This window comes from Vulpes vulpes, chromosome 15 (assembly GCF_048418805.1).
Source record: "Vulpes vulpes isolate BD-2025 chromosome 15, VulVul3, whole genome shotgun sequence".
In the NCBI taxonomy this organism is placed as follows: Eukaryota; Metazoa; Chordata; class Mammalia; order Carnivora; family Canidae; genus Vulpes; species Vulpes vulpes.
Window position 1 is genome coordinate 104365184 of NC_132794.1, and position 18452 is coordinate 104383635.

The 18452-nt window shown below is 33.0% G+C and overlaps 1 protein-coding gene across 1 annotated transcript in view; it reads left to right on the forward strand.

Annotated features, from left to right (window-relative positions):
* The window catches only part of CCDC172 (coiled-coil domain containing 172), a 55929-nt gene that overhangs the window by 9205 nt on the left and 28272 nt on the right, over window positions 1-18452 (forward strand). Inside the window, exons 3-4 of the mRNA XM_025995929.2 lie at window positions 13706-13822; window positions 14940-15105. Of these exons, the coding sequence (XP_025851714.1) occupies window positions 13706-13822; window positions 14940-15105 (283 nt within the window). The remainder of the gene's footprint in view (window positions 1-13705; window positions 13823-14939; window positions 15106-18452) is intronic.

Here is an 18452-nt window from a genome sequence, read left to right on the forward strand (position 1 = left end):
AGGAACTGCCAGACTCTGTGCATAGCAGCAGCACCTTCTTACTTTCCACCAGCAGTATACCATGGCTCCAGTTTCTCTATATCCTTGCCAACACTTGTTATTTTCTGGGTTTTTTTTAATTCGTTTTGTTTTTGTGTTATAGTCATCTTAGTGGGAGTAGGGCAGTATCTGCTTTATACTTTGGTTTTGGTTTATATGTCAAGTTCCTTAATGACATTAATGCTGAACATCTTTTCAGGTGCTTATTGGCCATTTGACACACTCATTCTTAAGATGAGCTGCTTGATTAATGGTTATGTCCATGGTTCCAATTCTTTTATGAGGGGGCTGGTCTCTGAGAAGTAGTGATCTCTCTTCATTTTGACAAAACTGAAATGATTATATTTCTAAATGAAGTGAAAAATATTATATATAGCATTTATTGAACTCCTTTTTCTCAACTTTGTTTTCATGATCTTAAGAAAATCCAAAGAATATTTCATGGTAATAGCAGTTTAGAGCAAACTCTATAACAGTATGCTAGATAGCCTTTCTATTTGCAAGTGCTTATAAATCAGAAAAGTTGCACACTTCCTGGCTTGGGCCCACAAAGTGGAAAATCTACTGCACTGCTTCTAATTGTATAAAATCTACCACCAATGTGCCTATTTCTTTCTTCTTTTCTTTTCTCTTTAAAGAGCTACTCTAAGTAAATTGTTTAGGCTAAAATGTTAGAAATGTTCTCAACAGAAAAAAAAAAACAACAAAAAAACAAAACCCAAAATAAAACTTCCTTTCCAGGAACTGAGAGAAGGGTTCTCTAATTAAAGAACACTACGTTTGTGGCTCAGTGTGCAGAAAGCATGAGATTACATTTAGTTTGCTGACCTCCTAGGACTATACAGCACAAAAGAATGCCCTTTCAAAAGTTTGCTTTTTTGCCTTTTGTGATTTTTAGAAAATCAATTAACTGTTTTCCTCATTTCTAAATATCTCCAATCACACATTGGGTAATTATTCATTTAACAAACATTCATTAAGCAACATCTATATTGCACCATGAATAACTGGAAATAAATTACATAACGACTTTCTACCTTAATTTGGGAGTTGACATCAGATAGCTTCAAGTGCATAAACTTAACTATGAATGCAAAATTCTTGATGTTCTCCTTTCTAAAAAAAATCTGTAATAACTTCTGATGTTTTCTGTGTGGTTCTGTAAGGAAAAACTTCACTTTTGTCATGAGTAATTAAAGCATAAAAATAGATGAGGTCACTGGATGTCCTTAGAGAATAGCATTTGGCATTTTTGTGGGGATAATCTAATTTTCTAAGGGTGTTTACCTTTGTAGTGGTTTCTTTTGTTCTTGGATATGCCAGCCAGTTTTTTACTTCAGGGCTTTTTTACCTGCTGCCTCTTCTGCCTAAATGCTTTTTCCATCAGCTAGTGGGGTTTTGTGTACACTCATTTCTTTGAGGTCTTTTTCAGTAGGGTGACCAACCATTCCACTGGAATATGAGACTTTACATCAAGACAGTTGCATGCAGGGATCCCTGGGTGGCGCAGCGGTTTGGCGCCTGCCTTTGGCCCAGGGCGCGATCCTGGAGACTCGGGATCGAATCCCACGTCGGGCTCCCAGTGCATGGAGCCTGCTTCTCCCTCTGCCTGTGTCTCTGCCTCTCTCTCTCTCTCTCTGTGACTATCATAAATAAAAAAAAAAATAAAAAAAAAAGACAGTTGCATGCAAATCTTGATGGTTGGTTACCTGAGGTTGCAGTTGCCACTTTAGACCTATGGTTTTTGTATGATCTGCAACCATAGGCATCCCCAAGACTCCTTCAGGAGGTCTGGGAGGTCAGACTTTTTTCTTAACAATGCAGAGGCATTTTTTTGCCATTTTCGCTGTGCGCACATGCACATTGATGCTAAGTAAAGGCAATGATGAGTAAATCTGTTGGTGTCCTAGCACAAATCAAGGCAGTAGCACCAAACTGTACTAGTAGTTATTGTACTCTTCACTGACATAAACTCACAGTAAAGGACAAAACCCGCCAGTTTCACTAAATGCCTTGTTTTGAAGCTGACTGTTGAGTATGAGTTTTTAATATTGCGTGTGATGAAATGATAGGTTCACATAAAGTACTACTGTATTCCAAAGTACAATGATTGTCTCAAGGGTGAGCACTTACGTGATTCAGTTACAAAATGAACTAGCTCTTTTTTTCTGGAACACCATTTTTACTTGAATAACTGACAGACTGTAGTTATTTAAACTTGAATACTTGGCAAAATTTTCTCAAAAATGAAGTGACCCTGACATTTTAAGGCAAACAACTGATAGTAGTAGTAGTATCTTGCCAACGATAATATTCAGCCTTTCAAACAAAAATTAGAATTTTGGAAGACTCATATCTGTCACTATAAACTTGACAGCATTTTTCCCAATACTTAAGATTTTTCTGATGAGTTTGTTGATGATATTAATGAATGTTGTTTTTTAGTATCATATTATGACATGCATCAACATTTGGAGGATCTGAATACTTCAGTGAAGCAGCATTTCCCAAATGGCCAACACATAATGTTACAAAACCACTCATGGATAAAAGATTCTCTGAAAGCACAAGATAGACCAATTGATTTTATTGTAACAGACGGTGAAAAGTTTATTGAAATAGTTTCAGATTCTACATTGCAACTAACCTTTAAGGAACTACCACTAGTTTAATTTGGGTGCACTATCAAGCATACCCACAATCATTTGAAAAGGGTATTAAAATATGTTGTGTGAGGCCAGATTTTCTTCATATACTTCAACCAAAAAAACTTATTTTGAAAGATTGAATAAAGAAGCAGATACGAGAATTCAGTTGTCTCCTATTAAGCCAGACATTAAAAAAGATTCACAAAAAAATGTAAATGCAACTCTTCTTACTATTTTGGGGGGAATATTATTTTTCATAAATATATGTTTTTAAATATGCAATAAATGTATTGGTAGTTCTTAATGAATTAAATGTTTATTAAAATTTCTCTGTTTTAATATTTGATATAGAAAATATTGATAGGTCTAGCTTACAAAAATAATCAAAAATATCAATAATTTTTTAAGACTATAAAGTCTTAAAAGACAGAAAAGTCATGAGACCAGAAAGTTTGGTTATGACTACTGAAGAGGATCCTCCCTGACCTCCAGTATATAAAATACTATCATACCATCCCATCTCTGTCTATTCACAGTCCTTTATTTTGTAACACTTACTGCATCTTGACATATCTTATATTGATCTGTTTATTACTTGTCTCCCCCACCAATGGAATGTACGCTCCACAAGGAATACAAATTTATTTAATTTGTTCACAACTGTTATTTCCAGTATCTAGAACGGTGCTTGGGTTGCAGTGGTGTTAAATAAATATTGCTGGATGACTATATTAAAACTTTTCTCATATAATTCTGTTTTCTGTGAATTCTGCCTGTTTCAACTGATGGCTTTCTTATGTAGTTGTATTTTGTTATGAGCTTTAAATATTTCTATTGTCAACTTATTTTTCACGGGGTTTATGTTTCTTAGGAATATCACATATTCTTTTGATAAAAAAGACTGCTATGAAGCAGTTTCACCCCTATTGCCAGGGCCTTAACAAGTTTCACTTGTTCAGGACCATTTTTATGTTAACTTCTGAGCTTAGGATTTCTGCAGTACATGAATAAGAGACATATGAATTTCCTATCCATGAACCGTTCAATCTTGGGGTTGGAGCTTCTTGGGAATGACTCCTTCCACTCATGACTCAATGGTGGCAGCTTGTTTATGTGCTGCTTCTCTAAAACAGTGAATGGAGTTTTGTTATTCCACGTGCACAACTGGCTAGACACTTCTCAATTCCTGACTTTATCCAGTGAGCCTAGTTCCAGCTCCTTCTGGTCTTGACTTTTGGTCTTATGTGAGCATTTAAAACCTTAACCCCTAACACCTGTATCCGATCTCAAAGATTTCCCTTGGGCTTTAATTCTAGCACAACATCTTTACCTTGAGTCATCTCTTTGTTTCTGGCATGATGATTTCCCATTCTTGCTTTCAGGTTGGCTGTGTAAACAGTATCTGTTTTAAATGTAGTTCTAGTTTGTATAGCATTTCTCTATATTTGAGTAAAAAGTGTGTCCTTCCCACATTTTGCTTAGACTGCCATATTAACCAGAATTCTTCACTTTAAAATTTCTTAATGCTTCAACTTCCTCATTCTTGAGTTCTTATTTCTTTTTTATCTTTTGGTCAATCTGTATAATTGTTAAAGTAATTCTTCGGGAAAAATATGTGCATGATGGATTTTCTAAGCCATTAAGATTTTAAATTTCTTTCTGTTGTTTTCACACTTAAATGAAAGCTTGTCTGTATACAGAATTCTTGGCTCACACCTGTTTTTAGAAAATTATGTAGATCTAGCGCTCCTGATTTTTTAAGTTTTTACTTAAATTCCAGTTAGTTAACATACAATGTAATATTACTTTCAGGTGTATAATTTAGTGATTCAGTACTTACATATAACACTCAGTGCTCATCACAACAAGTAGCACTACTGATTTTTGAAATTTATTAATGCAGAAGAGATATATTGAAATCAGCCTGGTTTTTAAAAGTCCTTTTCAGGTAACCTGTTTTAATTTTTCTTTCCTGATTGATTGTACAGATTTTTTTTTTATCCTTATCATTCCAAATTTGTTCACATATGTAGCTATTAGTTTTGTCTAGACCATAGATGAGTCTCCCATTTTAACCTCAACTATTAACTGTGATTTCTTTTTCAAGTATTCCTATTGCTTATAAGATTAGATCTTTGCTCTCTCTTCTCTGAACCCATCATCTACTCAGCAGCCTTGGAGAACTCCTTATACTTTACATTACTGATTCCATCTTTTGCAGTGTTGGCTGTATTATTTAATACTGTGTAAATTTAAAAGCTCTGTTGGGCTCTTCTTTTTTATATGTCTTTCATTTCCTATCTTCCTTTTTATCTCAGCTTGTGTTTTTATCTAAATCTTTTATGTCCTTACTTGCTCTTGTTTTTTAGGGGACATACCTTTGCATCCTCTTGAGGACATTACATAATTGACTGACAAAATTTATCTTTTTGCACCCTATAGCAGTGATATATTTTAGAGACTTAAAGTTCTGTAAGCTTTTGGGCAATTCACCTTTTATCTACCATTACAGTATTTTTTTGGTGGGGTTTATGCTGTTATTATGTGAGAACTGTCTAGACTTACAGCTTGCCAACAGATACAGTATATACATTGTTCCTTATCCCATCCTTGTTTTCTCTAGTTCTTAAAGAATGAACTGTCTTCCTAAAGCTAAAGCTGCTGGTTGACAAGTTGATGTGAATATCCCCAACCTAGTTTCTTGTAGTATACTTGACTGAGGTATGATCTCTTCTTGCTCATGTGCCAAGTTTTCTTACTATGAGGAGGAAAATGTATGTTTTAAAGAATCTGTGAAATTTTATAGTTTTCCATTAAAAGCAGTACATGAAAAATCACTACCTGCAGCATTCCATTGTTTTATATCCTGACAGAATAGGAAGATGTAGTGATAGGTAAGATAAGGTACTGCCCTCTGAATTGTCAAATAGCATAGAAGTTACCTTATTTCAAACTATCTCCACAGTGAGTCTTTCAGATTAAGAAGTATCATTACAGATGTTCTTGGCCTATTAGTATTTGCGCATTACTGCTCTTTCCCTAATCAGATTAATATCTAGCAAAATCAGCAGTTCTTTGGAAATAGGAGTTTTATTTGAGGAAAAGGGGAAGAATATGTTTGGAGTATGGGAATTATTTTGAGAAGGTTAGACTTAGGTTGGCTATGGATTTTGTAACACCAGATGGTTCAAAAAAGGAGAATGAAAGAGGTTAAAAGCAAACTGGCTACCCACAGTTGTGCCTGTGATCTTGAGGTTGCTAAGAAGAATATGTCATATAGCCTTTGGTACTTAATGTGGTTTTATGAATTGTTATTGCCTGAATTAATATCTCAAGATAAATTGAAAGGTTGCCTACCTCAGCTTCTTTGATTCAGTCTAGTTCCATGGCTTTAAATATAGTCCAGTTTTTCCTGGTTAAAATTCTAATTAATTCCTTCTGAGAAAAGACAGAAAAGAGGAAGGAATGGGAGATATGTGACTGCCACAGTAGGATAAAGGATTAGGTTGTTCCTCTAAAATTGTCTTTTTCTCTTTATTATGAGGCTCCTTTTCCTTTCTCTTTTATGAGGAGCATTTGCTTATGTTGCTACTAGGAGAAGGTTAAATTCTCAGGAAATATAAGGGCCTCCTACCATTATATTTGATGAACATACAGCAGACATTTTTTTTTCTGAATTGAACGAGCTTTGTTTTAATTCTTCATAAAAGTAGTATATGTTTATTGCAAATTATCCCCAAAATAGGAACATGTAAAACACAGTTAAAACTATCCATAGTTCTACTGTATATACTATTTTCACAGGTCTTTTGAAATTATTTAAGTCCATGTATAATTTTCTTAAATGATTTGCTTTATTCCCATTTACTATATCCCACATATCTCAGTAAATCTATATCTAAATAAACAGTTTTTAATAATTGCATAGTATTCCACTCAATGGCTATACCATATTTTAGTTAACTACTTTCCTATTGATAAATATTTATGATTATTATTAATAAATTATTATTAATATCACTGGGGTGGGATGACAATCTTGCACATGCACCGTGATGCACTTAGATTTTTTTAGGATAAAGTCCTAGAAATCAAGTTTCTCTATCAGTAATTGTATACTTTTAAGACTTTTGATAATTTCTAAATTGTCCTCCAGAAGTTTTTCCAGTTTATTTTTGTATAATTTCACTACTCATATAATTGAAATGATCAATTCTTTTGGTAAGTATAAGAGAAAAATGTCATCCTTTTATAGTTTTAATTTGAATTTTTTGTTTACTTATATTTTTAATTTTGTTCATTGACTGCTAATATTTACCATGTGTTATACCTAGTCATATCCTCTCCTTGTTTTTTTCTTATTGACATCTAGCTTTTTATATGTTACAGATAATTACTCTTCTTTGTCATTTGTTGCAAATGTTATTTGTACAAAGCTTGCATTTTTATGACATATTTTATCTAGTCAAAATTTAGAATGTTTGTGTTGCTAGAATTTTTAATCTTTTTTGTTTGTTTGTTCTGAAATCCATCTCAGACTTGGGAAAGCCTACCCCACTCCAAGATTTTAAACAATGTGTTTTTCCACATTTATTTGTATCTTTTATGTTCTTCAGTAGAGGTTCTTTTTTCTAATATATGTCTTATATTTTCTAAGCTTATTTGTGTTTTTTTTATTTGGTTGCTGTTATGAATGAGATATTTTCATGCTTTTTTTCTATTTATTGTTGGTAACTATAGAAGATGCTTAGTTTTTGATATTTGTTACTAACCTTTTTATTTAATTCTTTTTTTATTTCTAAGTTTCTCAGTAGATTCATTTGGATTTGTTAGGTATGTGACAATGGCATTTGCATAAACAAATAAAATTGTATACCAGCTTTTTTGATAATTATATCTTTTTTTTTTTTTTTTTTTTTTTACCATATTGTACTAATAAGAACTTCCCGAACAGATTTAAATAGCAGTGGTCTTATCTGGCATCCTAATAACCTTCAATGAGAAGATGAGAGATGAGCAAAGACTCAACTGAAGTAAAGGAACAAACCAGGAGGAATCTGGGAAAAGATTTTCAGGTAGAGAGAACAGCCAGTGCAAAGACTATACGGAGAGAGTGTGCCTGGTATGTCCAAGGAATAATGAGGAAGCCAATGTAGCTAGAGAGAGTGAATGAAGAGAATAATAGAAGATAAGGTTGGAGAGTGAATAAGGAGTGCAGACCACAAAAAGTCTTATGAGCTATTGTAAGGAATAATATTTCCTAATATTGAAACTTCTGACGTTGGATCACTGTGTCATAGTGAATTTTAAGTACTAAATCTGTGGTTAAGAGATACATTTATAAAATATATATATATATATTTTTTACAAAACCTTAAATCTATCAATACAATATCCATTGATGTACTCTAGAATTTACAATGTCTATTATTGTAGTCATAACAAACACAGTCTTTCCCCGATTGCTATGAGCTTACAAATGTGAAATCTATGTAACTCTTATGTAAAGTTGCCTTACACTATGAGGCCGACCATTTAATCAGCAAAATGTCAGTTCCTAAAGTCTGAGACTATTTTAAACAACAGCAACCACAACAAAGAGAAGCTTTATACTTTGCTTACTTGGACCTAAACATTAATTTAGAATCCTCAGTCATTTTCAATTTTCAAGTTCTTCTGGTAGAAAAATACCTAAAGGCACCCAGGCAGCAAGAGTAGTGAAGAGTCACAAATCATGGCTATGCTGAAAACTGACCTAGTTGACCAGATAAGTCAGCTCACTGGGAAAACTATAAGCTCTGTTGAAAAATCAAATATCCCAAGAGGAATAAAATGGAAAGAAAAAAATCTTTATTGCTGAGGGAAGCAGAATTAACCGGAATGTTGGCACTGCTATAAATTAAAATTTTCCAAAACAGCAATATTTTCTGACAAAGCTTGGCTGTTTGATTCTAGAATATAACTTTAAGGCTGCATGAAAATATTTTCTCTTCATTTGTAGTCAGGGGAAAAAGAAGAGAAAGAGAAATTTATATTAGTATAGGAACCTTCTACTCTTTTCTTTTTTTAGTCATATCCCCTTGATATTCCTGGGTAACTTAGTTAGGAGATAGAGTTAGTGTCTCTTAAATGTTTATGGTAAGATGTCCAAGCTACCATAGATTATAAGATTGTGCCTCAATTAAAACCTGACTGGGAAAGATATGTTCAAAAATATTTTGGGAGGTGGTTCAAGATGGCAGCATAGGAATATCTGAACTCATCTCCCATGCACACACCAAATCTACAGCTACATATTGAAAAATTCCTTCTGGAAACTAGCTGAAAAATTATTCCACAACAAAGGATAACAGACAGGGCCACACTGAAATGGGTGGGGGAGACAGAGACATAGTCTCACCAGACCTCCCTCCCTACATTGGCACAGCAACCCTTGATCAGGAGGGAGCTTACAAATACGGAGCTTCTCCCTGAGTACCACATCAACGTCAGGCACACCAATCCTTGGGACCTACATGGGAATGATGAGCCCTCAAAACATCTGGCTTTGAAAACCAGTGGTGCTTATTACATCCAAGAGATCCAAAGGACTGTATGGAACTGAGATTCTGCTCTTAAAGGGCTCATATGTAGAATCATTTGCCCCAGAACTAGTACAAAAGCAGCAGTGTGAAAAGCACCTAGAGTATATATGTGTATATACATGTACACACACACACACACACACACACACACACACACACACACATGCATGTGTGTAAAGGAGAAATTTATTTCTTAATCATAAAGCAACTGTCAGAACGACATGGGCCTATGGGACTCTCTCCAGAGATGGCAGCACAGGCAGTGCCCCATTTTTTCACTCTTCCTCCACCTTGTACCATTTTGCTGACTTGCTAGCACCAATGTTGGTGGGAGCCATTTTTGCACTCTCCCTTTACCTTCCTTGTACTGGTAGGTGCACACAGTCATAGCACTTTCCAATTTCCCTGCTAACACTAGTGGATGTGCCCTATCCCTGCCCTCTCCTGCTGCCTTGCTAAAACTGGTGAACATATGGAAAAAAAAAAAATCACTCTGATTTAAAGATAAGCAGAGAATATAAATAAATATTTTTCCAAAGAAGACATACAAATGGCCACCAGACATATGGAAAATGTTCAGCATTACTGATCATCAGTAAAATATAAATCAATATCATAATGAGATATCACTTCATATCTGTTAGGATCGTTATAATAAAAAAGATAAATAAACAAAAGACAAGAAATAACAAGTGTTGGCAAGGATGTGAAAACAGAACCCCCTCACACTGTTGGCAGTATTATAAATTGGTACAACTACTATGGAAAATGGTGTGGAGGTTCCTCAAAAAATTAAAAACAACTACCATTATGATCCAGCAATTCCACTTCTGGGTATTTATCCAAAGAAAATAGGAACAATAATTTGAAAAGATATGTGTACCCCTATGATCATTGTGGCACTATTTACAATAGCCAAGATAAGGAAACAGTCTAAGTATCCATCAGTGAATGAATGGATAAAGAAGATGTGGTAAGTACATAATGGAATACTACTCAGCCATAAAAAAGAATGAAATCTTGCCATTTGCAACAACATGGATGGACCTTGAAGGTATTATGCTAAGTGAGGTAAATCAGATAAAGACAAATACTATATGATTTCACTTGTATTTGGAATTTAAACAAACTAACAAAGAAAAACCAAACTAACAGATACAGAGAATATATTGGTAGTTACCAGTGGGGAGGAGTTTGGGTGATGGGCAAAGTGAGTGAAGAGGGTCAAGAAGTACAGTCTTCTGGTTATAAATAAATCATCATGTCATAGTACTCAGCCTGGTGACCATAGTCAGTGATATTGAAAGTTCCTAAGAGGATAAATCTTAAAAAGTTCTCCTAACAAGAAAAAAAAGATTTTATAAGTTTGGTGACAAATGGTAACTACACTTGGCTGTGGTAATTATTTGACAGTGTATATAAGCATCAAATCATTTTGTTGTACACTCAAAACTAATATAATGTTATATGTCAGTTATACCCTAGTTAAAATTATTTTTAAGTCACAGTTTTACATTTCTTCTAATATCTTTCCAATTCTGATCCCCACCTATCACTCTTACAACAAGAGATGTTTCTGATAATTTATTCTGTGAAATGACCTTGTCTTATGATCATAGCAATATGTTTGGGGTTATATTTGAAATTATTTACCTATTTTATACATCAGAGGGTCTGGTTTTCAAATACAAGAGTGTGAAAAATAGTTTACAGAGTTGGTTGTGATAACAGCAAAAACAAAAGAAATAATGAGAAACACATTCTGCAAGTAGGGGGCCATGAAAAGCTATTTCAGTTTTTAAGAGTAACAATGTTTGCTTGGCAGAGAGGAACTTGGAAAATCCAAAAGTCTTTGTCCTTTAATTTTTCATTAAAATATGAAAAAACTCTATTAATAATAGACCTGGGTAGCTACTGCAACTCTAACTTACCTTTGTCTTCACCATGTGAATCATCATATTGTGGACAATAATTTTACTGACTTGAGCTTTCCCAAACTCCTGCCTTTTTTTCTATTATGCTTTTTCTTTTACTTGCCAATTCCTTCTTGTATTAAATGTTCTCATCACAGATCCTAAGTGAATTTAAAAATTAGTGTTACTGTAATTTTTCTGTAGTTATTGACTCTGGAACTTCTTTAGGTTGCTTTACAGAGGAAAATGTGGAAGTAAAAGATAAAGGCAGAGTATAAGACAGAAAGTGGGAATAATGATGAGAAGCAGGCCAATAATAATAATAAAGTAATAATAAAAATAACAACAACAAAGAAGCAGAAAATACCTCAAAATGATAATTCCTATAGAAGTTTAGGGGAAGAGGAAATTTATAGTTATACCTTTCTTATAAAGCTTTTGAATAGCTGTCTACTTTTCATTTGGGTTATATAGGTTTCATTTTTCAGATTATGGTAAAATATTCCAATTAAATGACAGCTTGTCTAATAGCTCTCTTTAATATTTATTTTCTTTTTTAGGAAAGAGGACATGAGCTCAGTGTAATTTTAGATCTTAGTTGGTAATAGCTGGAATGGGACACCTTAATTTTTTATTTCTTAACATAAGGCTCTTCTGAATCTGAATAATAAATTTAGTTATGTCTTACTTAAAAATTTCTTAGTCTGATTAATATTTTCTTCATTTTTGGGTTTCATCATAGGTCTTTCACAACAGAATCTGATTGTGGCAGAAACAATCAGAATTCAGGAACTTTGATTCATACGTGACATACCTTATTGAATTAAAATTTATCCAGCCCAATATTTGGTCTTAAAGCAATCTTGAATGCATTCATGCTTACCCTCCAGAATAGCAATCCTGAGAGTTGGGTATACTACAAGCAACCTTTTCTCATTAAGTTCTGATACTTTTTGTGTTTCTCAAACTTACATACTTTAACCTTCTACTATTATAGAGAATGGAGTTCCTTTTAGTTCCAAAAGTATCTCAATTACTTTGAAATAGTTCTAGTCCCATAGGAGAAAGGAAATCGGAAGAGCTGGATTTTAGTCCTTGGTTTGCCCGTAATTAATTACATTACCTTTGTTGAGGAATTTCACTTTTCTGGACTCATTTTATTCTCATTTATATAATAAATAGTAAATATCTCTGAAGTGTTTTCTTATTCTAAATAAATATGGTAGATTCATGATCATACTCCTGTTTGCTATTGTTACCATTTTCTATGTGATTTCTTAGATCTGGCCATATGTTTTATGATTTCTTTCTTCTTAGTAAAATAACTAACTGCCCCAGTCCTGCTTCCCCCATTTTAAAAGCTTTTTCTGAGTTTCTTTGCTCATGAAAATTGTATCTCTTTATTCGTTCTCTATTGATGTCTTCTTAAGATAGAGTTGATGAGAACAGCAGCAAGTACTAAAGGTGTGAGTAGATGTGCCATGACATAATATACATGCAAGATCATATTTTATGTTTTATTTCTGTTCCTTTTTTTCTGTTACTTTTTTTAATGCCAGTATTTCCAGGACTTTTTAGCCATATCATTTCAAAATCTCTTTCAGGCCAGCCTTTTGCCTCTGGACTAGACTATTCCTAAGCTCTTTACTATTCAGTATCTTCTGGGACAGAGATTTCACACTCTGTCTCTCACCTTCAGGAAGTTCTTATGGCTAACATAAATCTTGCTTTCTGCAATTTAAATTGAATTTATTTCCTTTTTCTTTTCACTATGGAGATGGGAACAGCCCCAAACTAAAAGTGATGCTTTCCTATGAGGGCCAGTACTGAATATAGAGGAAAGATTATTCCCAGTCTGGCATCAATTTTAGCTTTTATATATTAAAGCTTCCTGACTTCCATTTCAATATTCATGGTCTCAAGAGATGCTATTCTTTATGGCCCAAGTGAAATAATAGTTACATATCCAATATTAATGTTTATTATGTCTCTTGCTAACTAGAACCAAATGAGGTACTAAAATTAAAAAATGAGTTCTCAAAAGCATTTGAGGACTTTAGCAGATTTGTGTTTTTCTTAGTATAACTGTAGTCATGGGACTGGGTTTTTGCCTGTGGTTTGTAGATTTTATCTCATTTTATTAGTCATACTGTATACATGTTTAATTCATCCATATCTTCCTTATAAGTGATGAGAATAGAAACTTGCTCTTTAACACAAGCTGTCTTGAAGCAGATTTCAATGTGTGTAGTTAAAAAGCGTTGGTACCTAAGCTAAGAAATGTGTTAGGTATTGCAAAGAGAAAAGAAAATGCATTTTCTGCCCATAAGGGGCCTATGTCTTATTGGGGGAAAACATTTTAAAACTTGTAATTATAGAACACTTCTAAAATAATATATGATAGTGCATTTAAAATAAGATGCTTAATGTGAAATTTATTTTGTATTTAAGGTTAATATTTGTTCTCTTAACTAAGGCACCCTAATTGTTTCATTCTGATTTCTGTTTTTTTACTTTAAAGGTTCAGCAGTTTTCTGAAAAAGCCTTCCTCTTACAGCTTTGGAAAATTCATGAAAATGCCTTAGAAAGACAGTGTAGTGAAATTACAAACCAGAGGAATATGCTTCTTCAAGCCTTTGTAAGCCTACAGCCACTTAGAAATATCTATTTCACTAACAGTATTGAAAAGTATTTAAATATACTTAGGTGTACTCTTAGAAAATTATCTGTATGCATATTGGCAGATACTCCTGTTCAGATATGGAAAAGTATTAAGTGCTATTTAAAACCAGTTGGTAGAGTAATATAGTTTGAAAGAATTCTATTGGCAGGAATGCAATATAGAAATTATTTGCAATTGTAATAAGCATAAAAAAATGAGTGAAACTGATTTGAATTGCTCAGGCTTTGAGACCTTGGTTTTAATGCTTTTGAAAGGCAGAGAGTTCACACTTTAGGCATATTTATGGATCTTGGTGAAAAGATTTTGTTTATCTTTTTATCTTAAGTCAGAAGCAACAGACTCAGTAGTTTTAAATGACAGGGCCAGTTTAGGAATGTGACTTGTAATTAATTGACATTTTAAAGAAAATACATTTAAAAATATTAAAAATATCTGAAGTCAAAATCAACAGACTTGGTGCTTATGTTAACATGGCCAGTTCCCAATGTAGTTCACAACTAATTGACATTTCTTAGAAAAAAAATAGAAAAATTCAGTAGTGTTTAGGTTCTAGAGTTTCTGGAAATTCTTATTTCTTTTTCATATTCATGTTTCATAAAATGTAAACTATTTTGTAGAACTGACTTGGAAATAAATATATAATTTTACCTCCTTTGCTATATTTTAAAAGGTTTCCTTCGATTTCCTTGTTTTTTTTCTATAGAAGTAATTCCCTTGAGCGTACATTTTCATGTTCAGGTTTGGACATTTAATTATTTTACCCAAATTTATATTGCAATGACAAAATGGCACCAATGGCTATAAGTTTAATATATAAACACAGATACAATGATGAGTAGTAGAAATTCTACCTCAATAATACTCCCAAAATATTAAAGATAAAACTTCCGTGTGGAAATAGTTGGTATGTAATAGCTTCATATTGCTGGAGGAATAAAGCATTTTTGTAATAATAATGGGAATTATAATTTTATATATTTGTTGTTAATATTCAAAATGATTGCATTTTGAATCACTAAAGAATAACAGTACAATTACCATCTATATTTGATCTTTTGTTTCTGTTTTTCAGGAGGCTGTGAAGAAAAAAGTGACAGAGGAGGAAGAAAAATTTATTAAGGAAATTACAGATTTCAATAATGAGTATGAAGTAACAAAGAAAAGAGAACTTTGGATAAAAGAAAATGTCAAGATTGAAATATCTGACTTAGAAAACCAGGCGAACATTTTGAAGAGGGGTATGAGTATATAATACCACCTCATTTTTGTATCATTAATGAAAATAACTTATTTGAATCAATGGATGTTCCAGAAATTTAACTTTTTCATAAGTAAATTGGGTTATTGCATAGCTATTCTTTTACCTTTCTCTTAATTAACCTAATGGAAATGTATCTTTTATTGTGAACAATCTCAAGTTCTTTAGACGTAGGTGTGACATGAGCATTTTAGTCATTCATTCAATAACAAATATCTATTGCTCCTTCTCTTATGTGATAGGCATTGCTCTAGGTCTTTGGGCTATAAAACTAAAAAGTGGAAGAATCAAATATGTAAGCAGATATTTATAGTACAGTGTGATAGAAGCCATATTAGGGGTAGGACTGGTGGGATGTACCTCATTTACCATCAATGTAATTTAAACTAGAAAACAAGGTTACACAGTGGGGTGGGGAGAATTTCATTTCAGGAACCCTAGCATGTAGGTTATTGTAATCTGTGATAAGATCCTGAATTAAAGACATTGCCAAATAGAAGTTGAATTAAAGAAATGTTTAGAAATAATAACAGGACTTCATCACTTTTTAATGTGAACAAAAATAGAGAAAGTTAAGGATGAATTATAGTTTTCAAACATCAGAGTTTGGGTAGAATGTGGTACCAGGAGGAAGAGCAGAGATAGAGAAGCCTGTAGGAACTATATAGCCTTTTCTGGACAAAATAAGTTTTTTGTTTCAGGTATTTTTAGGCCGGGAGATGTCTATGAAATACACAGAGGGGAATTCCCAGGTGGCAGGGGAAGAGTTGTTTGTGAAGCTGGTAAAAGAAATCAGAGCTAGACCATTAAGTTTGGAACTGAATCCAGAGGAGTCGGTGATATCATTCTGAGAAAACATATTGGGGGGACACAGATAAGGAACAAAGACCAAAGCCAGAAACATTTAAGGAAAGAAAGAAAAAGAATGGGACAAAGCATTCAAAGAAGGCAAGAGGAGAACCAGCAGAAAGTAATAGTAATATTTTAGAAACCAAAAGCAAAATATGTTTTTCTTAAATTAGTGGAAATCAAAATAGGTTATTAATTTGACAATCAGAAGATGTCAAGTGCAGTAGCATAGAGTAGAGCAGTAGAAGACTGGTAGTAATAGATTGGAATCAATGGGAGTCAAGGAAGTAGAGAATGAAAATATAAATGATATTAAATGGATAATTAGTTTTTAATGGAAGCCTTTCTAAAATGTACTGTTTATTACTTTGATGCCTTTAGTAAATGGAGAATAATAAACGCATTTAACTTTTTGACTTGGAGCTATCAGTATGAATAATTTATTGTTTTGCTTTGCATATGACAACTTTTAAGTAATATTTATCAGGCTTATAGTATATAACAACCACTATCCTAAAGACTATAAATGCTAATGTCATGTTAATTTCATTTAAATCTTAATTTTACCATTTGGTAGTTATGTGATTTGGGGCAAGTTGCTTGACTTTTCTTTGGCCCAGTTTCCCCATCTGTAAAGAAAGGGGTTAATAGTAATGACCTTAACAAAGGTTGTTGTGAGAATTCAATGAAATAATATTGAAGCACATAGAATGCTGCCTGCCACATAATTAAGCCCTCAAAAATATGGGAATTATATTTTTAGTTTCTTTTTATAGATGATGGAAATAAGGTTATCATAGATAAATTACTTAGAGTAGACAGTGTAGGACAGAGGCACGCATCTGGAAAGCTTCAAAAAATATTGAATGCTTGAGTCTCATTCAAGACCTATTGAATCAGAATCTCTGTGGGACGGGTAGGGAACATAACTTTTTTGTCCTTAGGTGATATTGATGTGTATTTTCAATAACAAGTTAGAATACAAAGTTAAATGGGTACATACTCTGTAACTAACTTTCTATAAAAAAAAGTCACGGATATTTCCACTTCTATTCACATAGTGTTAGAAATTTTAGCCAAATCAATTAGGCAAGAAAAAGAAATAAAGACATCTAAATTGGAAAGGAAAAAGTAGAATTATCTCTGTGCCCATATGATATACTCTTATATATAGAACACCTAAGGATACCACAAAAAAAATGCTAGAACTAATAAATAAACATAGCAGAGTTGCAATATACAAAATCAACACACAAAAATAAGTTGCATTTCTATGTATGAGCAATAAGTGATCCAAAAAGGAAAAAAAAATTAAATTCCACTTACAATAGTATCAAAAAGAATACTTAGGAATAAATTTACCCGAGGAGGTAAAAGACTTGTACATTGAAAACTCTATAAAACATTACTCAAAGAAATTAAGGAATACTCAGATAAGTGGAAAGACATTCCATGTTCATGGATTGGAAAATTTAGTACTGTTAAGATGATATTATTACCCCAAAATGATGTATGGATTCAATGTAATCCCTGTCAAAATCCCAACAGCATTTTTTCATGCACTGAAAGACCCATCCTAAAGTTCATATGAAATCCTAAAGGATCCCAAAGAGCCAAAACCATCTTGAAAAAGTGGAACAAAGTTGGAGGACTCACACTTCTTGATTTCAAAACTTACTAAAATGCTGCAGTAATTAAACAGTGTGGTCTTAGGATAAGGACAGACATATAGAAAAACAGGATAGAACAGAGAGCTCAAATATAAACCCTTTTGTATATGGTCAGATGATTTTTTTTTATAAGCGTCCCAAGACTATTCAATGGGAAAGGACAGTCTTTTCAACAAATGAAGCAGGGAAAACTGAATACCACATACTAAAGAATGAAGTTGGGCCCTGACCTTACACAATATACAAAGATTAGCTAAAAATGGATGAAAGTCTTAAGAAGTAAAACAACAAAGCTCTTACAAGAAATCATACAGGAAACATTTCATCATGTTGAGTTTAGATGTGATTTCTTGGATACCAAAAACAGACAACAAAAGAAAAAGTAGACCAATTGTATATCATTAAAACTAAGATCTTCTGTATATCACAAAAAAGAATGAGTTGTGTTTTTTATGGAAGAAAATATTTGCAAATCTTATCTTTGATAAAGGATTAATATCCAGAATATTTTTAAACCAGTAGGGCTTGAACTCACAAACCTGAGGTCAAGAGTCATATGCTCTACCAACTGAGCCAGCCAGGTGCTCCTAATGTGCAGAATATATGAAGAATTATAACTCAAAGCCAATAAATAAACAACTCAATTAAAAAGTTGGCAAAGGACTTGAACAAACATTTCCCCAAAGGTATGGTCATTAAGCATATGAAAAGATGCTAGTCATTAGAGAAATGGAAATCAAAACCATAATGAGATACCACTTAGCACTCATTAGAATTCTATTATCAAAAAAATCCAAAGTCTCCACAA